General features: G+C 46.1%; 1 protein-coding gene across 4 annotated transcripts in view; it reads left to right on the top strand.

Moving 5' to 3' along the window:
- The window catches only part of smg6 (SMG6 nonsense mediated mRNA decay factor), a 305,342-nt gene that overhangs the window by 248,222 nt on the left and 37,616 nt on the right, over positions 1-19,504 (top strand). For all 4 annotated transcript variants that reach the window (XM_052035245.1, XM_052035247.1, XM_052035248.1 and 1 more), the window contains one exon: positions 12,082-12,235. In XM_052035245.1, coding sequence (XP_051891205.1) covers positions 12,082-12,235 — 154 coding nt within the window. The remainder of the gene's footprint in view (positions 1-12,081; positions 12,236-19,504) is intronic.

Below are 19,504 nucleotides of genomic sequence, written 5' to 3'. Positions count from 1 at the left end.
CACAATTAAAAAAGCAATATTTTAGTTGTGATTCTAGTTCAGGCCCATTGGATCTTCATTGGGCTCTCAGGAGCTGGGGTTGTAACACAGGGTATGCATTTGCAGCTCAACTTAAAGCATCTGGACAGTGTAGATCAAAGCATAAAGCCAACACCCTTTGGAGTTGTGGGTGGAAGGGGATTAAAGGTGAAGCCACTGTTCTTGGAATGGAGGAGCGAAATCTAAGTTTGTAGCCATCGTTTGATAGCGATGGTATTGGAGGCACTGTCGGGGTGATGGGTTATTTAAAGGTACAGCCACTGTGTGTGGTTGTCTATCTTTTGGTCATTGGTTTATTATTGTCACATGTACCAAGATACAGTGGAAAAACTTTTGTTTGTGTGCTATCCAGACCGATCATTCCAAACTCAAGTATGGAGATGTACAAAAGGAAAACAGAACGCAGAATATTGTGTTACAGTGATAGAAGGTACAGCACGGGTAGACAATAAGGTGCAATTCAGTCTCCTGATCACACCCCCCCCCCCCCTTTATTCTACTGTTCCTCCATTTTAACTGCTAATTTCATTTAATAATGATTTATAGACTCTGCCTTCTAGTTGGCAGTCTTGCTCTCGATGTCTGGAAACTGCATGTTCCCAGCACAGATCATTCCTGTCTTTCTGATATTGACTGGGTTGTGTGAGAGATTTACACGTTCTGACCGCCCTCTGTGTGATGAAAGTTTTCCAGTGCTGCTCTCCAGTTATTGAATTGGTGCCATCTCACCAACCAGTAAAATGATCACTGCTTCCCTTCTCATAACTCTGTCTTGTCCCCCCTTCACAGCCCACAGTTCTCGTTCCCTATCCTGCAGATCTTTTCTGCTTTGTCTTTCATATCTAATCAAAATGTGGTGGCAAAACTGTGTCCAATTGCAGCCGCACTATAAAACTTGTATATAAGTTGAAGTATTCTCTACTCTTCAACTTTTTCCATGGATCTTTCTCTCCTTCCTTGGACATGGTTGAAAGTCCTACCCAAAGAACAAATGTCACTCAGGGAAGCAGGACTGATTTAAACACACTGCACCTTTCACAGGGTTTGTTTTAAATTCAATTGCAGCATCTGGGGAAGTATTGAGCAGAGGGACAGTATCTGATTCTCTCAGGAAGGAAATGCTTGAGGTGTAGCTTGTGACATGTTTAGCAGCCCTACTTCACTCCGGTTTTAACATTGGAACACAAAAACACACAAATGATATTGTCCCAGGAGAATGTGGATTGTCCAAATGTAGGAGAGAAGAGCAGATTCACAATTTTCCCAGCAAGTTCCAATCCATGTGAAGTGGCACTCAGTAACAACTGAGGGAATAATATTCAGATGTACTTCAGTAACTGCTGTGAATCACTTTTAAAACTTGGATTTTAAACTTTCTCCATTTAATCTGCTGGTTCTTAAAAAATAATTCCAGATACAGATGAGGGAGGTGTGAACAATTTGTTTAATGTGGACACAGGCACACAGTAGGGCAAGGGGTTGGAACCGACCCTGTGAAGCACAGGTGAAATTGAAATTGGTTTATTATTGTCACTTGTACTGAGGTACAATGAAAAACTTGTCTTGCATACCGATCGTACAGGTCAATTCATTACACAGTGCATCGAGGTAATACAGGGTAAAACAATAATGGAATGCAGAATAAAATGTAACAGTTACAGAGAAAGTGCAGTGCAGCTAGACAATAAGGTGCAAGGTCAGAACAAGGTAGATTGTGAGGTCAAGAGTCCATCTTACCATACTAGGGAACTGTTCAATAGTCTTGTAACAGTGGGATAGAAGCTGTCCTTGAGCTTGGTGGTACGTGCTTTCAGGCTTTTATATCTTCTGCCCGATGGGAGAGGGGAGAAGAGAGTATGTCCAGGGTGGGTGGGGTCTTTGATTATGTTGGCTGCTTTACTGAGGTAGCAAGAAGTATAGACAGAGTCCATGGAGGGGAGGCTGGTTTCCGTGATGTGCTGAGCTGTGTCGACAGCTCTCTGCAGTTTCTTGCGGTCACAGGCAGATCAGTTGCCATACCAAGCCGTGATGCTTTCTGCGGTGCATCATTAAAGATTGGTGAGAGTCAATGGGGACGTGCCAAATTTCTTTAGCCTCCTGAGGAAGTAGAGGTACTGGTGAGCTTTCTTGGCCATGGTGTCTGCATGGATGGACCAGGACAGGCTATTGGTGAATTTCACTCCTAGGAATTTGAAGCTCTCAACCTACATCGACGGTGATATGTACGGCTGCCTTCCTGAAGTCAGTGACCAGCTCTTTTGTTTTGCTGACATTGAGGGAAATGTTGTTGTCATGACACCATGTTACTAAGCTCTCTATTCCCTTCCTATGCTTCACTTATTGTTATTTGAGATACAGCCCACTTGTAGATGGAGTTAGAGCAGAATCTGGCCACGCAGTCATGAGTGTATAGGGAATAGAGTAGGGGACTGAAGACACAGCCTTGTGGGGCACCAGTGTTGAGGATAAGTGTGGTGGAGGTGTCGGTGCCTATCCTCACTGATTGCGGTCTGTTGGTCAGAAAGTCAAGGATCCAGTTGCAGAGGGAAGTATTGAGTCCCAGGTCTCGGAGTTTGGTGATGCGTTTGGCTTGGACTTATAATATTGAAGGCAGAGCTGTAGTCAATAAATTATAGTCTTAGCATATGTGTCTTTACTGTCCAGATGCTCCAGAGCTGAGTGTAGGGCCAGGGAGATGGCATCCGCTGTAGGCCTGTTTCAGCGGTAGGTGAACTGCAGTGGGTCGAGGTTGTCTGGGAGGCTGGAGTTGATGCGTGCCATGACCAGCCTGTCGAAGCACTTCATGTCGGTGGATGTCAGAGCCACCGGTTGGCAGTCATTAAGGCATGTTACCTTGTTTTTCTTAGGTACCATGATGACCGTGGTGGTCTTAAAACAGGTGGGAACCTCAGATTGAAGCAGGGAGAGATTAAAAATGTGTGCAAGTACCCCCGCCAACTGATCTGCACAGGGTCTAAGGACATGGCCAGGGACACCATTCAGGCCAGATGTCCTCATTGGTGACCACGGGATCAGTTGCATTGGAGGCTGTTGGGGTGGGTGGTGATAAACCACTCTCCTCCTGTTCAAAACGTGCAGAGAATGCATTAAGCTCATCAGAAAGGGATGTGCTGTTGTCAGTGATGCTGCCTGACTTTGTTTTGTAATCCGTTATAGCATGTAAGCCCTACCACAATTGATGGCTGGTCTGGGACTCAATTTTGGACTGGTATTGTCTCTTGGCACCTCACCTATACTAAATTCTGATCATACCTGTACAACTCGGCACCAAGCCAACTCCTTCTGATTGCTGTTGCTTTCATGAGGGCACTATTGGCAGCACATGTCCAAGTAACTGGGGCTACCTCTGGGAACCTGAGCAGTGGGCTCTGCCATGTTGCCTCTTGTGCAGGAGACCCCTGGCAAAGAGGAGCTCACTTCCAGCAGGAATTCCTGCAGCGTGACTGGGAGGGGGAATGGAGGTGCTGGCTGATGCTGCTCTCTCTCTCTAATGCAAGGACACAGCTCAATGTAGTGCTGGTGCACTTGGCCCAGTGAGATCACCTGTGTTGTATGGGGATCTCATGGACTGTGTGACTGTGGCTCTCGTGCTACTGGTACAGCGAGGAAGAACATTGGGCAAAGGGTGTGGCATTTTATTTCTCTGCACACCTTTAAGAATTCTGTAAGCCTTTATAAGTTGGGTGCCGGTGTGAACAGTGCAGTTCTGAACCTGTGCCGGTGTCAGTCTGAGTGGAATTCACCATGCAAAGGTGAGTAAGCTGTACCACAGAGCTGGGGCACAGTGCAGTCAGAGAACAGAGCGCCCAAGTAAAGAGGGTTACCTGGAACTCCAGCCACCTCTGTAGGAGTCTCCTTCTGCCATGGAGAAGCACGTGTACTCAAGAAAATTGCAGCAGGAGGAGGCCACTCAGCCCCTCGCCTGCTCCACCATTCAGTATGATCATGGTTGATCTATGCTGGTCTAAACTCCTTTCTCTGCCAGTTCCCATGACCCTAATTCTTCAATCTTTCAAATATTTATTCATCTCCACCTTAAATATTTATGTTGATCCAGGCTCCACCGCCCTCGGGGCAGAGAATTCCAGAGATCTAGCACCCTCTGAGAGAAGAAATTTCTACACACCTCAGTTTCAATGACTGGTCGTGTTTTGTAGTTAGGTCCCCTTGTTCAAGACTCTCTCACGAGTGAAAACATCTACTCTGTCAAGTCCCCTTGGGACCTTGTATGTTAACAAGGTCACCCCTCCTTCTAAACACCAAGGAATACTGCTTAGTTTCTCTTGATATTGAAGAATGATGGCTCAGGTGTCAGCTAATTCTCTTCAGGCACAAATATATAATCAAAGTTCCTAAAATGAAATTAAGTTCCAGGTAGCTATTTTCCAACATTGTCCCCTTGATCCAAAGTTTTCACTCCTGCTCGCGCTCTGTCCCTACCCCGGACCAGCTGTGATGGGTCTTGATGGCATGTTGCTGCACTTCTCAGCAATGACTCTCTGCAGGCAGGAAGTATAAACGGAGTGATCCTCACCAGATGTCCCCTGCCCCCAGTCCTGACAGTGGACCCCCTTCCTTCAACGTGGCACTCCATCTAGTGGCCTGGCTGAGAATTGACAGATTGCCCCAAAGTAGGACAAGTGACATTTGGACTCGAAGTAGCAACTTCATGTCCCCTGCTTGGGAGCTTCCTGTGCTCCCCAGTATATATTCACTGTGTGTGTAAATAAAATACAATTCTACCCAGTTGCTTTAATCTCTGGTAGAACATTTGTTTTGTTTCAATTTTCTCCCCACCTCCTCTGGGGTACAGTCTCCCCAGGATACATTCCCTGAAGGCACTCACTCTCCCCGGGGTACATCCCTGAAGGTGCTGACTCACCCCAGTGTACAGTCCCCGAAGGTACCTTCTCTCCCCAGGGTAAAGTCCCCAAAGGTACCATCTCTCCCCGGGGTATGGTCCCTGAGGTACCGACTCTCCCCGGGGTACGGTCCCCGAGGTACCGACTCTCCCCGGGTACAGTCCCTGAACGTACTGACTCTCCCCGGGGTACGATCCCTGAGGTACTGACTCTCCCCAGGGTACGGTCCCTGAGGTACCGACTCTCCCTGGGGTACAGTCCCCAAAGGTACCCCAATTGTGGAACAACTTGCTGAGAACATATAGTGCACTGATGTTTCCTTGAGTGACCACACGTGACCAGGTTTCAGCCAAGATGTGAACCATGAGAGGCAAGTCCTATCATTTCCATCTTAAGTCCATAGCAACAGCTTCTATTTTTATGAATTAGAATTGCATTTGCTTATCACCTTTCATGTGCCTGTAATGATGTTTCAAGGCAATGTACAGTCAGTAAGGTACTTCTGAAATAAATTCACTGTTATAAAGTAGGCCGGTGGCACAAAGTGCAGCATACTAGAGAATGGTTTTTACTAGAATCGTTTTGGGGACAAAGTTGACAGGGATGACAACTTTGTTCCTCCTTGAACTAATAACTCGTGAATCTTTTGCATCCACCTGCAAAAGCAGACAGAGCCTTGCTTTAGAGGCAGTACCTCTGTCAGAGTAACAGTTACCCAGTGCTGCACTGGAGTGTCAGCCCAGATTTCTCTGCTCACGTAAATCCTTCTTTAACGTAGTAAAGTGTCTCCAGGAATGTCAGCAAAACTTTTACATTTACACAATGCTATGGATTTCAGCAAGGCATTTGATAAGGTACCCCATGCGAGGCTTATGGAGAAGGTGAGGAGACATGGGATCCAAGGGGACATTGCAGTGTGGATCCAGAACTGGCTGGCCCACAGAAGGCAAAGAGTGGTTGTTGAAGGGTCGTATTCTGAGTGGAGGTCAGTGACCAGTGGTGTACCTCAGGGATCTGTACTGGGACCTTTACTCTTTGTGATTTTTATAAACGACCTGGATGAGGAAGTGGAGGGGTGGGTTAGTAAGTTTGCGGATGACACGAAGGTTGGGGGTGTTGTGGATAGTTTGGAGGGCTGTCAGAGGTTACAGAGGGACATAGATAGGATGCAGAGTTGGGCTGAGAAGTGGCAGATGCAGTTCAACCCAGATAAGTGTGAAGTGGTTCATTTTGGTAGGTCAAATATGTTGACGGAATATAGTCTTAATGGTAGGACTCTTGGCAGTGTGGAGGATCAGAGGGATCTTGGGGTCCGAGTCCATAGGACGCTCAAAGCGGCTGTGCAGGTTGACTCTGTGGTTAAGAAAGCATATGGTGTATTATCCTTCATCAATCGGGGAATTGAATTTAGGAGCCGGGAGGTATTGTTGCAGCTATATAAGTCCCTGGTCAGACCCCACTTGGAGTATTGTGCTCAGTTCTGGTCGCCTCACTACAGGAAAGATGTGGAAGCCATAGAGGGGGTGCAGAGGAGATTGACAAGGATGCTGCCTGGGATGCGGCGCATGCCTTATGAAAACAGGTTGAGGGAACTCAGCCTTTTCTCCTTGGAGAGACGGAGGATGAGGGGGGACCTGATAGAGGTGTATAAGATGATGAGAGGTATTGATAGGGTAGATAGTCAGAGGCTTTTCCCCAGGGCTGAATTGGTGGCCACAAGAGGACATAGGTTTAAGCTGCTGGGGAGTAGGTATAGAGGAGATGTCAGGGGTAAGTTTTTTACTCAAAGAGTGGTGAGTGCGTGGAATGGGCTGCCGGAAATGGTGGTGGTGGAATGATTGGGTCTTTCAAGAGACTGTTAGATCGGTATATGGAGCTGAGTAAAATAGAGGGCTATGGGTAAGCCTAGTAATTTCTAGGGTAGGGACATGTTCGGCACAGATTTGTGGACTGAAGGGCCTGAATTGTGCTGTAGTTTTTCTATGTTCTAGATATTAAGGCAGGTGACGAGAACTTTTTTTTTCGAAATAGTAGATTTAAAGGTACATAGAGGTGGAGCAAGAGGGAGACTGGATGAGTGCAGGTCATGGAGAGTTGCAGAGCTGGGAAATTTACGTAACCAGGGAGGGCCGAGTCTCCAGGATAAGTTAAGTTCACCTGTTTCCTACATCCTTAAAGAAACTTAGCTGCTCCATGCCTTTATATAAAATGTCAAAATACTTGTCGATGTAAGTCTGATTATTGGTTTGACATTAGCACAGAAACCAGGAAGTGAAAAATTGAAGTAAATTAAGGCTAAGTGTTGCCGGGCAATTTTGTATTCTGGGGATATAATCTTAAAGTTAGAAGTTAATCCAGTGCAACTGTCTCAATACTAAAGGTTTGTGAACACTGAGATGCCCAGAGACAACGATGCAGAGTTAATTGACAAGTGATGAGGAATACTTTCAGAGGGAAGTGGAGAAAGAGCAAGGAAGTAGAATTGAAATGGCATTCCTTTGACAATACCAAAGTGATTTGCTATCAGTGTTGTAATGAGGTAGCTGTGCAAATTAATTTGCAAACTGCAATGTCCCAAAAATGTCATCCAGAAAGCCATGAGGCATTAGATCCATGGAGATTTAGCTGCGTGGATTTGGAATTGGCTTGCCCACAGAAGACAGAGGGTCATAGTAGATGGAGAGTATTCTGCCTGGAGGCTGGTGACTAGTGGTGTTCTACAGGGATCTGTTCTGGGACCCCCGTTCTTTATGATTTTTGTAAATGACTTGGATAAGAAAGTGGAGGGATGGGTGAGTAAGTTTGCAGGTAACATGAAGGTTGGAAGTGTTGTGGATAGTGTGGGAGGTGGTCACAGGTTACAACAGGACATAGACAGGATGCAGAGTTGGGTGGAGAAGTGGCAGATGGAGTTCAATCCAGAAAAGTGTGAAGTGATACACTTTGGAAGAACTAACATGAAGGCGGAGTACAAGGTTAATGGCAGGATTCTGAGCAGTGTGGAGGAACAGGGGGATCTTGGGGTTCAATTCCATAGATCCCTCAAAGTTGTCATGCAAGTTGATAGGGTGATTAAGAAGGTGTATGGTGTGCTGGCCTTCATTAGTCACGGGATTGAGTTCAAGAGCTGTGAGGTAATGTTGCAGCTCTATAGAACTCTGGTTAGACCACACTTGGAGTATTGTGTTCAGTTCTGGTCACCTCATTATAGGAAGGATGTGGAAGCTTTAGAGAGGGTGCTGAGGAGATTTACCAGGATGCTGCCTGAATTAGAGAACATGTCTTGTGAGGAAAGGTTGAGCAAGCTAGAGCTTTTCTCTTTGGAGAGGAGGAGGATGAGAGGCGACTTGATAGAAGCGTACAAGATTATGAGGGCACAGTCAGAGTGGACAGCCAGCACCTTTTCCCCAGGGCGGCAATGGCTGTTTAAGGTGAGTGGAGGAAAGTGTAGGGAGATGTCAGAGGTAGGTTTTTTTTTCAGAGTGGTGGTTGCTGGAACGTACTGCTGGGGGTGGTGGGAGAGACTGATGCAATAGGGACATTTAAAAGACTCTTAGATAGGCACATGGATGTAAAAAAAATGGAGGGTTATAGGCTGTGTAGGAGGGAAGGTTTAGATTGATCATGGAGTATATTGGTTGGCACAACATCGTGGGCCGAAGGGTCCACACTGTGCTGTATTGTTCTATGTAAAACCAGCACTGAAATAGATCAACAATTCACAGATTATGGTCACATCTGTGGAGGGAAATGGACAGTTGACATTTCAGGTCAAGACCCTTCATCTGGACCTAAAGATAGAGGGGAGATAGCCAGTATGCAGAGGTGAGGGGAAGGGGTGGTGCAAGAGTTGGCAGGTGATAGGTGGATCGAGGTGAAGAGGGGTGATAGGCAGATGGAGGAGGGAAGAGTGGGAATAGCGACAGAGGCTGGGAGGTGATGGGTGGAGGCACCTATCACTTTTGTTTGTTGCTCCAGATTCCAGCATCTGCAGTCTCTTGTGTCTCCATAGCTTATGGTGATGTTGTTTAAGGGGTGAATGTTGACTTGGTCACTGAGAGACCTTTGCTGCTCATCTTTATTGTTTTATGTCCACCTAAGAACAGGCCTTCAGTTCATCATCTTATCTGAAAGGCTTCCTCTCTCAGTACAGAACTCCTCAGAGACCACTGAGCCAGAGCTGTACCTGACTCAACCTTGCAATGATGAAGCAGGCTGGTTGAGCTGATGGTCTAATCCTGGGCCTATAACAACTTTGTCAATGAGTCTAGGCTACTTAATCCCTTACATTGGGTGTTCTAAAGAGTACACAGTTCTGGAAGACCTACCCTGGGAGCAAGCAGCAAGTTGCACAAAGATTAGACAAACATGTTGAATGTAGTCGTGGCTCAGACAGGAGCAGAAAGTCAGGGTGCTTATCAGGACTGCCAGTAGCTCAAATTATAAAAGATGAAACAAGGGTGAGCTAGCAGCCTGCGAAGCCAGTGCTTTTCACATGGAGGGGAGAGTGCCATCTTAAAGGACTGCTGGCATTTAAACAGTCAAGTTTTTCTGTTGAAGCGTGGCCTAATACTTCCATGATACTGAGTGCCAAGAAATAAACTGACTGTAAGCACCCTGTCATTTTGCCACAAAATGAATGACAAAAATTAAATTATAGAAATAATGCTAATCTAGCATTAATGGTTGCATACAGTCACAAGATTACATTCATGACTCTAAGCTAAAGACACTGATTGTACTTGAAGATGTTATTTTGATGGTACAGATGGCTTCTTATTAGGATGTTTGGGCAGTATCAATGCCCTGAGTGAGATGCCAGCCAAAGGTTAAATTTTTATGATAATGTAGTTTGTTGCTTTCCTGCAGCTCCCAATTCCTGAAGGTACCGACTCTCCCTGGGGTATGGTCCCCGAGGTACCGACTCTCCCCAGGGTACAGTCCCTGAAGGTGCCGACTGTCCCCGGGGTACAGTCCCTGAGGTACCGACTCTCCCCGGGGTACGGTCCCCAAGGTACCGACTCTCCCCAGGGTATGGCTCCTGAAGTACCGACTCTCCCCGGGGTACGGTCCCTGAGGTACCGACTCTCCCCAGGGTATGGCCCCTGAGGTACCAATTCTCCCCGGGATACGGTCCCCGAGGTACCGACTCTCCCCAGGGTACAGTCCCTGAAGGTGCCGACTGTCCCTGAGGTACAGTCCCCGAGGTACCGACTCTCCCCAAGGTACGGTCCCTGAGGTACCGACTCTCCCGAGGGTACAGTCCCCGAGGTACCGACTCTCTCCAGGGTACGGTCCCTGAAGGTGCTGACTGTCCCCGGGGTACGGTCCCCGAGGTACGGTCCCCAAGGTACCGACTCTCCCCAGGGTACAGTTCCTGAAGGTGCTGACTGTCCCCATGGAAAAGTGGTTATATTCAATTTACCTCTTCACTTTTCCTTGTGAAAGTCACTTCTCTTCTGTTACATTTATCTTCTGTCAGCAATGCGCTAATTCAACGATAATTATGATCATAGTCAGGTGATTAATATTTATTTGTTATGTAAGTTCCCAGTGTATTTGCAGGACCAGAAGATCATTCTTCACAGAGGCAGTAATGTCATGGAGTCATAGTCATACGTGATGGAAACTGACCAATTGTCCCACCATATCCACGTGACCAGTGGACACCCATTCTTAGTAATCCCATCTTCCAGCACTTGGTCCATAGGCAATTGAAGTATTCGTCTAGGAATCTCTTGAATGCAGTCAGCGACTCTGTTTCCAGCACTCTCTCAGGCAGTGCATTCCAGGTACTCACCACTCTCTGGGTGAAGAAGGTCTCCCTCAGACTCCCTCTACCTCCTCCCCCTAGGTCTGTGTCCTCCACTTTTATTCACTTCTGATCTTGGGAAATGGGAGGTGCATGGAACATGCATCTACATTGTTACTTTTGATACAGCAGTATTGTAGGGAAGTTAATTGTCACCATTGGTGGAAATTTGTGATCACAGATTATGACAGATAGAAGCAAGGTCTTTGCAAGTGTGCACCTGGACTTCAACAAATAAATAGTTATAAAGGGGAATAGAAGCTTGAATTTGTGGCATCTCCCGTTGAACCATCGCAGTAGAACACATGAACACAAAGTAGTGAGAGGCGATTTAGACAGCTTGTCACAAAATAATGAACATATGCAGAATAGTCCAAGTCAGAGAGTCCCATGCCAGAGGATGAGTTGGAAGTAGTGATGGAGTGTATGTGGGGCCTCGTGATGATTATATCATTTGCTGTGCAGCATATCTGTTTTGTTACATGAGGTAAATCTTCAGCAGTCAGACGTTTTCCAACTATTCAGCTGACTGGGCAGTTGCTGGCACTGAGGGATGACTGATTATCCCTGCAGCTGTTCTGCCTCTGGACATTTGCTCTTTGTTCACAGATTATTACCAAAACCTCTGGTACAATCTAAATGGAAAAAAGTACTGCTTCACTGGTTGAAAATCACACGCAAGGGTAATGGAGTAAAACATGCGTGTGTGGGGCAAGCAGTGGTCGGGGCAAGTACACAACAGAGTTGGCAGGCCTCCTTTTGCAGGGATTGTTTGAAGGAAAGTGGGGGTGTCACTTCTGGGAGAAGATGTGTCATTAGGCTGAGCACCTCGAGTCTGTGACAGTATAGGGATAGCCAACGAGGAAGCCATGCCTGCTTTGCCTTTAAATTGAGTTGGCGTCCAGATCCCAGCTCTGGGTCCAGGTTTGAGAGAGGACACGTGTTCCTATGCAGGATCCAGGATTGAGAGAGTACTTGAGTATTCCTGGTCTGGATCCAGGATTGAGGCATTTCTTGTTTGGGCACAGAGCAGGAGGCTAGATGCCAAAGCTTGATTGGTTGTTTCGAGATACTGAACTGAACCACTCAACCCATTGATGGAGCCAGCCTCCTGCAGTCTGACACTAAACCTTTCCACACCTCTGATAATTACCCAAACTGATGCTGTCAATAATCCCCAGCACTGATCCTTCATACATACATTAATCCTGGCATTGACCGTTCACACATCCCTAATTAGTCCTCACAAAGAAGACACACTTCCCCTCACATACCCTGCAGCATAGTTGATGTTTAGATGAAAGATTATTCTGAGGTGATCCTTATTTTTCTTTCTTTCTCGAACAGGCACTATTAGAAGATCAAACTTTCAAGAGACAGATCGAGATTGAGATAACACCTGTCTTTCTTGTGCCAGACACCAATGGATTTATTGATCACCTCCCCGGTCTGGTCAAGCTGCTGGATAGTAGGCTGTACATCATCGTGGTCCCACTTATTGGTAAACATATTCTTTACTACCCTCTGGTCCAAGCTGTGTATTGTCTGTGTGTGGTCTGGCAGAAACACTGCGTGCAGTAAATTGATGAGATGCCTGTAGCTGAGTGGTTGCACCAGGTTACATCTGGTGTTTTCTTTTTAAGGGTCTCCTTTAAAGTGCGTGTCACAGTAAACTACTAGGAATGTGAGAGAGTGCCTTCAGAAACAAAACGAACTCAAGTCCCCGGTCATTGTTGATAATATCACTCCCCAGTGATATGAGAGTTCAGGACAGCAAAAATAAATCCAGATTAGCACTGGGTGGAAGTGCATCACAAAACATCTGAGCTTATGTCACCAACCACAGGAACAAAACTCCAACAGTTTGTACCATCAGCCAAGCCCAGAATTGTAAAACATCTCAGAATTCAGAGCCAGCTACTTGTATTTTTCTAACTCTAAGCTAGTCAGTCTCTCCACGCCCTAGTCTGCTCTCTCCACTTCCTCCAATTGGTGCCACATCTTGCCTTTTGACCACTTTATAAAAATTAGTCCGTCTTTGATGGGGTTGAATGTGCTGAGAGCCTGCTGTATCAGTAGAGCAGAGCGAGGAATGGAAGTTACTGTTATGTGTAGACTATCTGTCATAAAGTACAGACCAGAACATAGGAAACAGGAGCGTAGAACATGGACCAGCACAGCACAGGAATGGGCCCTTCAGCCCACATTGTCTGTGCCAGTCACGGTGCCAACCTAAACTAATCCCAACCCCCTGCACATGGTCCATATCCCTCTATTCTCTGCCCGGTCATGTGACTATCTAAATGTCTCTTATCCGTTGCCATCATATCTGCCCTGGCAGCGTGTTCCAGGTACCTACCACTCTGTGTAAAAACAACTTGCCATATAAATCTCCTTAAACTTTCTCCCTCTTGCCTTAAAAACTATACCCTCTAATATTTAACATTTCCACACTAGAAAAAAGACTGACTATCTACCATATCTATGTCTCTCATAATTTTATATACTTCTGTCAGATTGGCCCTCAGCCTCTGACACTCCAGAGAAAGCAATCCAAGTTTGTCCAACCTCTCCTTATAGCTAATGCACTGCAATTCAGTCAGCATTTGGCTCCTCAAGCTGCCCTTCCACTCATAGTGACTGATCTGACCTTGGCTTGTATTATAACTTAGGTCCCTACTCCTGGTCTTTCCATCCCATCCTTGAACAATACTGAATGACAGCCTCCATGACTCTCTAGAGAAGAGAATTCCAAAGATTCATAGCATTCTGGGAAAACAAATGTCTCTTCCTTCCCATTTTAAATGGCAGCCCTTTACCTTAAGGCAAGGCTTCCTAGTCTTAGGTTCCCCAACCATCCTCACAACAGCCACCCTGCCCAGCCTCTCATATGACTAAACTTCAGAGGTTTAGGTCTATTATGTTTTCTAACAGCACAACACCTTCATCCCTGTGAATCACCTCTGCAGTGCCTCCAATGCAGGTATATCTGTCCTTAAGGAAGGGGACTGAAAGTATGTAGTACTCCATGCGTGGTCTCAGTGCCTTGTACAGTTGTGGTAACACTTTCCTACTCTTTACTCCACCCTTGCAATAAGGACCAACACGTTCTTAATTACTTGTTGTAGCAACATGATAATTCATTTGTTGTACCTGGACACCCAGATCTCTTTGGAACACCAGCATCCATTAGTTTCACGCCACTTAAATAATCTGCTTTTCTATTCTCTCCATCAGAAACTCTCGCATTTCCTTTCATTATGTGTCATCTCTGCCATCATTTTAACCACTTACTTCCTTGCTTATTTCTATTTGCAGTCTCTCTGCACTCCTTCAAAATTTACCTCCCATATCTTCGTATAATTAGCGAACCTGGATATAATACACATGACACAAAGGAGATTGCAGATGCTGTAATCTGGAGCAAAAAATAAACCATGCCAGAACTCAGCAGGTCAGGCAGCATCTGTGGAGGCGGAGGGATAGTTGACATTTCAGGTCAAGACCCTGCATCAGGACAGAGTATGGAGGGGAGATAGGCAGTAGACTGAGGTAAGAGTGAGGGGTGAAACAGGGACTGGCAGGTGATAGGTGGAACCAGGTGAGGAGGGGGATGATGGGCAGATGGGGCCAGGTGGAGGGAGAGGGAGGGAGGAGGTAGAAACAGAGACTGGAAGGTGGTAAGTGGAGACACAAGAGGCTGCAGATGCTGGAATCTGACAAGTAGGGAAGGTGATCTCATCACCTGAGTCATTAATATAAATGGTAAACAGCTAAGACCCCAGCACTATTCCCTGTAACACCCTACTAGGGAAAATAACCCATTTATCCTGATTTTGTTTACTTCCAGTTAACCGACCCTCCACCTCTGCTAATCTATCACCTTCAAAACTTACCTTATGCAGTAACCTTGTATGTGGCTCTTTATCAAATGCCTCTTGGAAATCAAAGTGTGCTGTACCTACTGGTCCCCTCAACTACCTTGCAAGTTACATCCTTAAAAGAACTCTAAAGAATTTGGGAAGCCTGATCTCGCTTTATGAATCCCTGTTGATTCTGCCTAATTCTGTTATGTTTTTCTGATTACCCTATTGCTGCTGTATTATTGGCCTCCACCATCTTGCTGACAACAAATATTAGACGAACTGGCCAATAGTTGCCTGCTTTTCCTCACTCTGATTGGAATCGTGGTGTTTCATTTGTGGTTTTCCAATCCACTGGAACCTTTCCACAATCAAGGAGTCTTGGAAGATTATAACAAATGCAGCAACTATCTCTGTGGCCACTTCGGAACCCAAGACTTAAGGCTGTCGGATTCAGGTGATTTGTCAGTCTTTAGTGCCCTAAGTTTACCTCATACTTTTTCTGTAGTGGGGACTATTCCTCTCACCTATTTTCCCCATTGCCTCTGCCTATTTTTGGTATACTTGTCATCTACCAAGAAAACAGATGCAAAATATTTGTATAATGTCTCTCAATTTCCTTATTTCCCATAATTAATTCCCCTGCTTCAACCAGCAGTTACTTTTGCTGTGTCCCCTTTCTAAATGTAGAAACACCTGCAATCTGTCTTAATGTTCCTCATTAGTTTACTCTCTGTTTTTAAAATTTTTAGCCATCCTTCTTCCCCTCAATCGTTAGGCTTGTGCTACTCTTTAAGCCTTTAATTTCCATCTAATACCATCCTTGATTACTTAAGATAGCCACAGATGACTTCCTTTCCCATTAAGTCTTTGTTTCTCAGTGGTAATCTCTGTTGACAATTATGAAATATTTATTTAAATATCTGCTTATCTACACTGCCCTTATAACCTAATTTCCCAAATCACTTCAGTGAACTCAGATCTGTATAAGTGCCTTTCCTTTAGCTTAGTACCTTCGTTTCAGACTCAAGTTTATCACGCTCATGTTGTGAAATTCTACCATATGAAGATCCCTTCACCTAGATCACTAATTAACCTTCTTTCATTATACATGAACTAATCTGAAATAGTCGGTTCCTGGGTCAGGTCCTCAAGATTTTGTTCCAGGAAACAGTCTTGAATGCATCCATGACTTCATCTTCAAGGTTACCTTTTGGCAATTTAATTTATCCAAACTATGTGAAGATTAAAGTTGCCATTAATATTGCATCATGTTTGATACAAGTTTCTTTTATTTCTTGATCAATACTTTGTCCAACGGCCAGCGTTAAAGGGCCCAGAAACTACTGCCAACATTAACTTCTTTCATTTGTCAATTTTCTCTGTCCAGAGATCATTCAATCTGCTGCTTTTGTGAGTCAGCATTATTTCTCATGCCTGTTGCTGTGCCATCCTTCATTCTCTGTGAATGGGGCAGTTACCCTCTCTGTGGGTTCTAGAATGAGCAAAGTGGGCAGTTACCCTCTCTGTGGGTTCTAGAATGGATGAATGGGGCAGTTACCTCTCTGTGGGTTCTAGAATGGATGAATGGGGCAGTTACCTTCTCTGTGGGTTCTAGAATGGGTGAATGGGGCAGTTACCTCTCTGTGGGTTCTAGAATGGGTGAATGGGGCAGTTACCTCTCTGTGGGTTCTAGAATGGGTGAATGGGGCAGTTACCCTCTCTGTGGGTTCTAGAATGGGTGAATGGGGCAGTTACCCTCTCTGTGGGTTCTAGAATGGATGAAGGGGGCAGTTACCTCTCTGTGGGTTCTAGAATGGATGAAGGGGGCAGTTACCTCTCTGTGGAGTTCTAAAATGAGCAAAGTGGGCAGTTACCCTCTCTGTGGGTTCTAGAATGGATGAATGGGGCAGTTACCTCTCTGTGGAGTTCTAAAATGAGCAAAGTGGGCAGTTACCCTCTCTGTGGGTTCTAGAATGGGTGAATGGGGCAGTTACCCTCTCTGTGGGTTCTAGAATGGATGAATGGGGCAGTTACCTCTCTGTGGGTTCTAGAATGGATGAATGGGGCAGTTACCTCTCTGTGGGTTCTAGAATGGATGAAGGGGGCAGTTACCTCTCTGTGGGTTCTAGAATGGATGAAGGGGGCAGTTACCTCTCTGTGGAGTTCTAAAATGAGCAAAGTGGGCAGTTACCCTCTCTGTGGGTTCTAGAATAGATGAATGGGGCAGTTACCTCTCTGTGGAGTTCTAAAATGAGCAAAGTGGGCAGTTACCCTCTCTGTGGGTTCTAGAATGGGTGAATGGGGCAGTTACCTCTCTGTGGGTTCTAGAATGGGTGAATGGGGCAGTTACCTCTCTGTGGGTTCTAGAATGGGTGAATGGGGCAGTTACCTCTCTGTGGGTTCTAGAATGGGTGAATGGGGCAGTTACCTTCTCTGTGGGTTCTAGAATGGGTGAATGGGGCAGTTACCTCTCTGTGGGTTCTAGAATGGGTGAATGGGGCAGTTACCCTCTCTGTGGGTTCTAGAATGGGTGAATGGGGCAGTTACCCTCTCTGTGGGTTCTAGAATGGATGAAGGGGGCAGTTACCTCTCTGTGGGTTCTAGAATGGATGAAGGGGGCAGTTACCTCTCTGTGGAGTTCTAAAATGAGCAAAGTGGGCAGTTACCCTCTCTGTGGGTTCTAGAATGGATGAATGGGGCAGTTACCTCTCTGTGGAGTTCTAAAATGAGCAAAGTGGGCAGTTACCCTCTCTGTGGGTTCTAGAATGGGTGAATGGGGCAGTTACCCTCTCTGTGGGTTCTAGAATGGATGAATGGGGCAGTTACCTCTCTGTGGGTTCTAGAATGGATGAATGGGGCAGTTACCTCTCTGTGGGTTCTAGAATGGATGAAGGGGGCAGTTACCTCTCTGTGGGTTCTAGAATGGATGAAGGGGGCAGTTACCTCTCTGTGGAGTTCTAAAATGAGCAAAGTGGGCAGTTACCCTCTCTGTGGGTTCTAGAATAGATGAATGGGGCAGTTACCTCTCTGTGGAGTTCTAAAATGAGCAAAGTGGGCAGTTACCCTCTCTGTGGGTTCTAGAATGGGTGAATGGGGCAGTTACCTCTCTGTGGGTTCTAGAATGGATGAATGGGGCAGTTACCTCTCTGTGCGTTCTAGAATGGGCGAATTGGGCAGTTACCCTCTCTCTGGGGTTCTAGAATGGGTGAATGGGGCAGTTACCCTCTCTGTGGGGTCTAGAATGAGCGAATTGGGCAGTTACCCTCTCTGTGGGGTTCTAGAATAGGTGAATGGGGCAGTTGTCCTCTTCGTGGGTTCTAGAATGGGTGACTGGAGCAGTTGCCCTCTCTGTGGGATTCTAGAATGGGTGATGGGGGGTGGTATCTGTGTGGTGTTCTAGAATGGGTGAATGGGACAGTTACCCTCTCTTTAGGGTCTAGAATGGGTGATGGGGGCAGTATCTATGTGGTGTTCTAGAATGGGTGAAGGGAGCAATTAACCTCTGTGGGGTTGTAGAATGGGTGAAAGAGGTAGTTAACCTCCATGGGGGTTCTAGAATGAGTGGAAGGGGTTGATTGATCTCTGTGGGGTTCTAGAATGAGTGAAGGGGGCAACTCGCTGTGTTCTGTAGTGGGTGTGAATGGACATTTGACCTCGCTGTGGGGGTTCTGGAATGGGTGAAACTGAACAGTTAACCTGCCTATGGGTTTCGGGAGTGGGTGATAGGTGGTGGCCTTCCTATGGGGTACCAGACTTGTGATCGGGGTGTGTGGGGCAAGCTGCCTGGGGTAGGTGATGGAGGCAGGTACAATGTCAGCGTCTATAAGACCTTTAGATAGGTACATGTAGAGGAAAGGTTCTGGAGCAATATGGGCCAAATGCAGGCAAATGAGACTAGTTCAGGTAGATAACTTGCTCGGCATGGACAGTTGGGCTGAAGGGCCTATTCTCCTGCTGTATAACCTTATGACTCTAATGGCCCTGTGTATTAGTAGGGCTTGTGATGGGGCTAGTAACCTCCCTGTGTTTGCATTTCAAACAGGGGAGGCTTCACTCTTCACCTGAGGAATTACTGTCCATTAACTAGTTCCATTGATCAGATATTTTGTCCGGCTGTTGTCCAGAGCTGTATGTGGGTGATGGAAATACTCTGAGCCTTTGCGTCTCAGCCTTTCAGAACAGCAATCCAGTCAGCGTCCATTTGTCCAGTTTGTGTGTTCGGGGGCAAGGCCCAGCTCACACATGGTGGCCATTTGAATGTGGGGATAGGGTGTAGGGGCTGGGGAAGGGACTCGTGGGCATCTTGTCTCAGCCAATATTTAGTGCCTCAAAAGAAAAAACGTGTCTCACCCTTTGCTAACAGCAGTCCATGATACTTGGCTTAAGAATGACATGTGGAGCAGTCAAGTTTCCCCCGTTTCTCAGCCTCTTCCTGGTTTAGATGCAGGATCAGAGCATTTGCAGTGGGTCTGGCAGTGTGTTTCTAACACCCACATATTACATGAACTTAAACAGTACCCTGTTTGAAATGGTTCTTGAGGTGAATCATGTAAACCAATCCTCAATGTTGTGTGTGTTTACAGGGAAGCTGAATGGGCTAATGTCCCCAGGACTCATTTCAGTTCCAAGGTAGATGGCAGCAACCACTGTGTGCTTGTGCCAAGACAATCAAGTCCTGACCACAAAATTCAGCTCTAATTTTATGTTCTAAGGGTGCACAAAGCAGCCTGTGTGGTCTGAGCAATAGCTTATCACTGGTGCAGCACCACAGTCAGCAGTGCCATTCACAAAGATTTGGCACACCACATGTGAGTCTTAGAATGGAATATTTTTAATTAAAGCTAAGTGGAATTGGTTTGAATACAGCCTTGCTACAGAAAGTATTGGTAATTGAGTGATCTTGC

This window comes from Pristis pectinata, chromosome 21 (genome assembly GCF_009764475.1).
Source record: "Pristis pectinata isolate sPriPec2 chromosome 21, sPriPec2.1.pri, whole genome shotgun sequence".
In the NCBI taxonomy this organism is placed as follows: Eukaryota; Metazoa; Chordata; class Chondrichthyes; order Rhinopristiformes; family Pristidae; genus Pristis; species Pristis pectinata.
The sequence above is the reverse complement of the archived record's forward strand: the minus strand, read 5'-3'. Positions and strand labels throughout refer to the sequence as shown.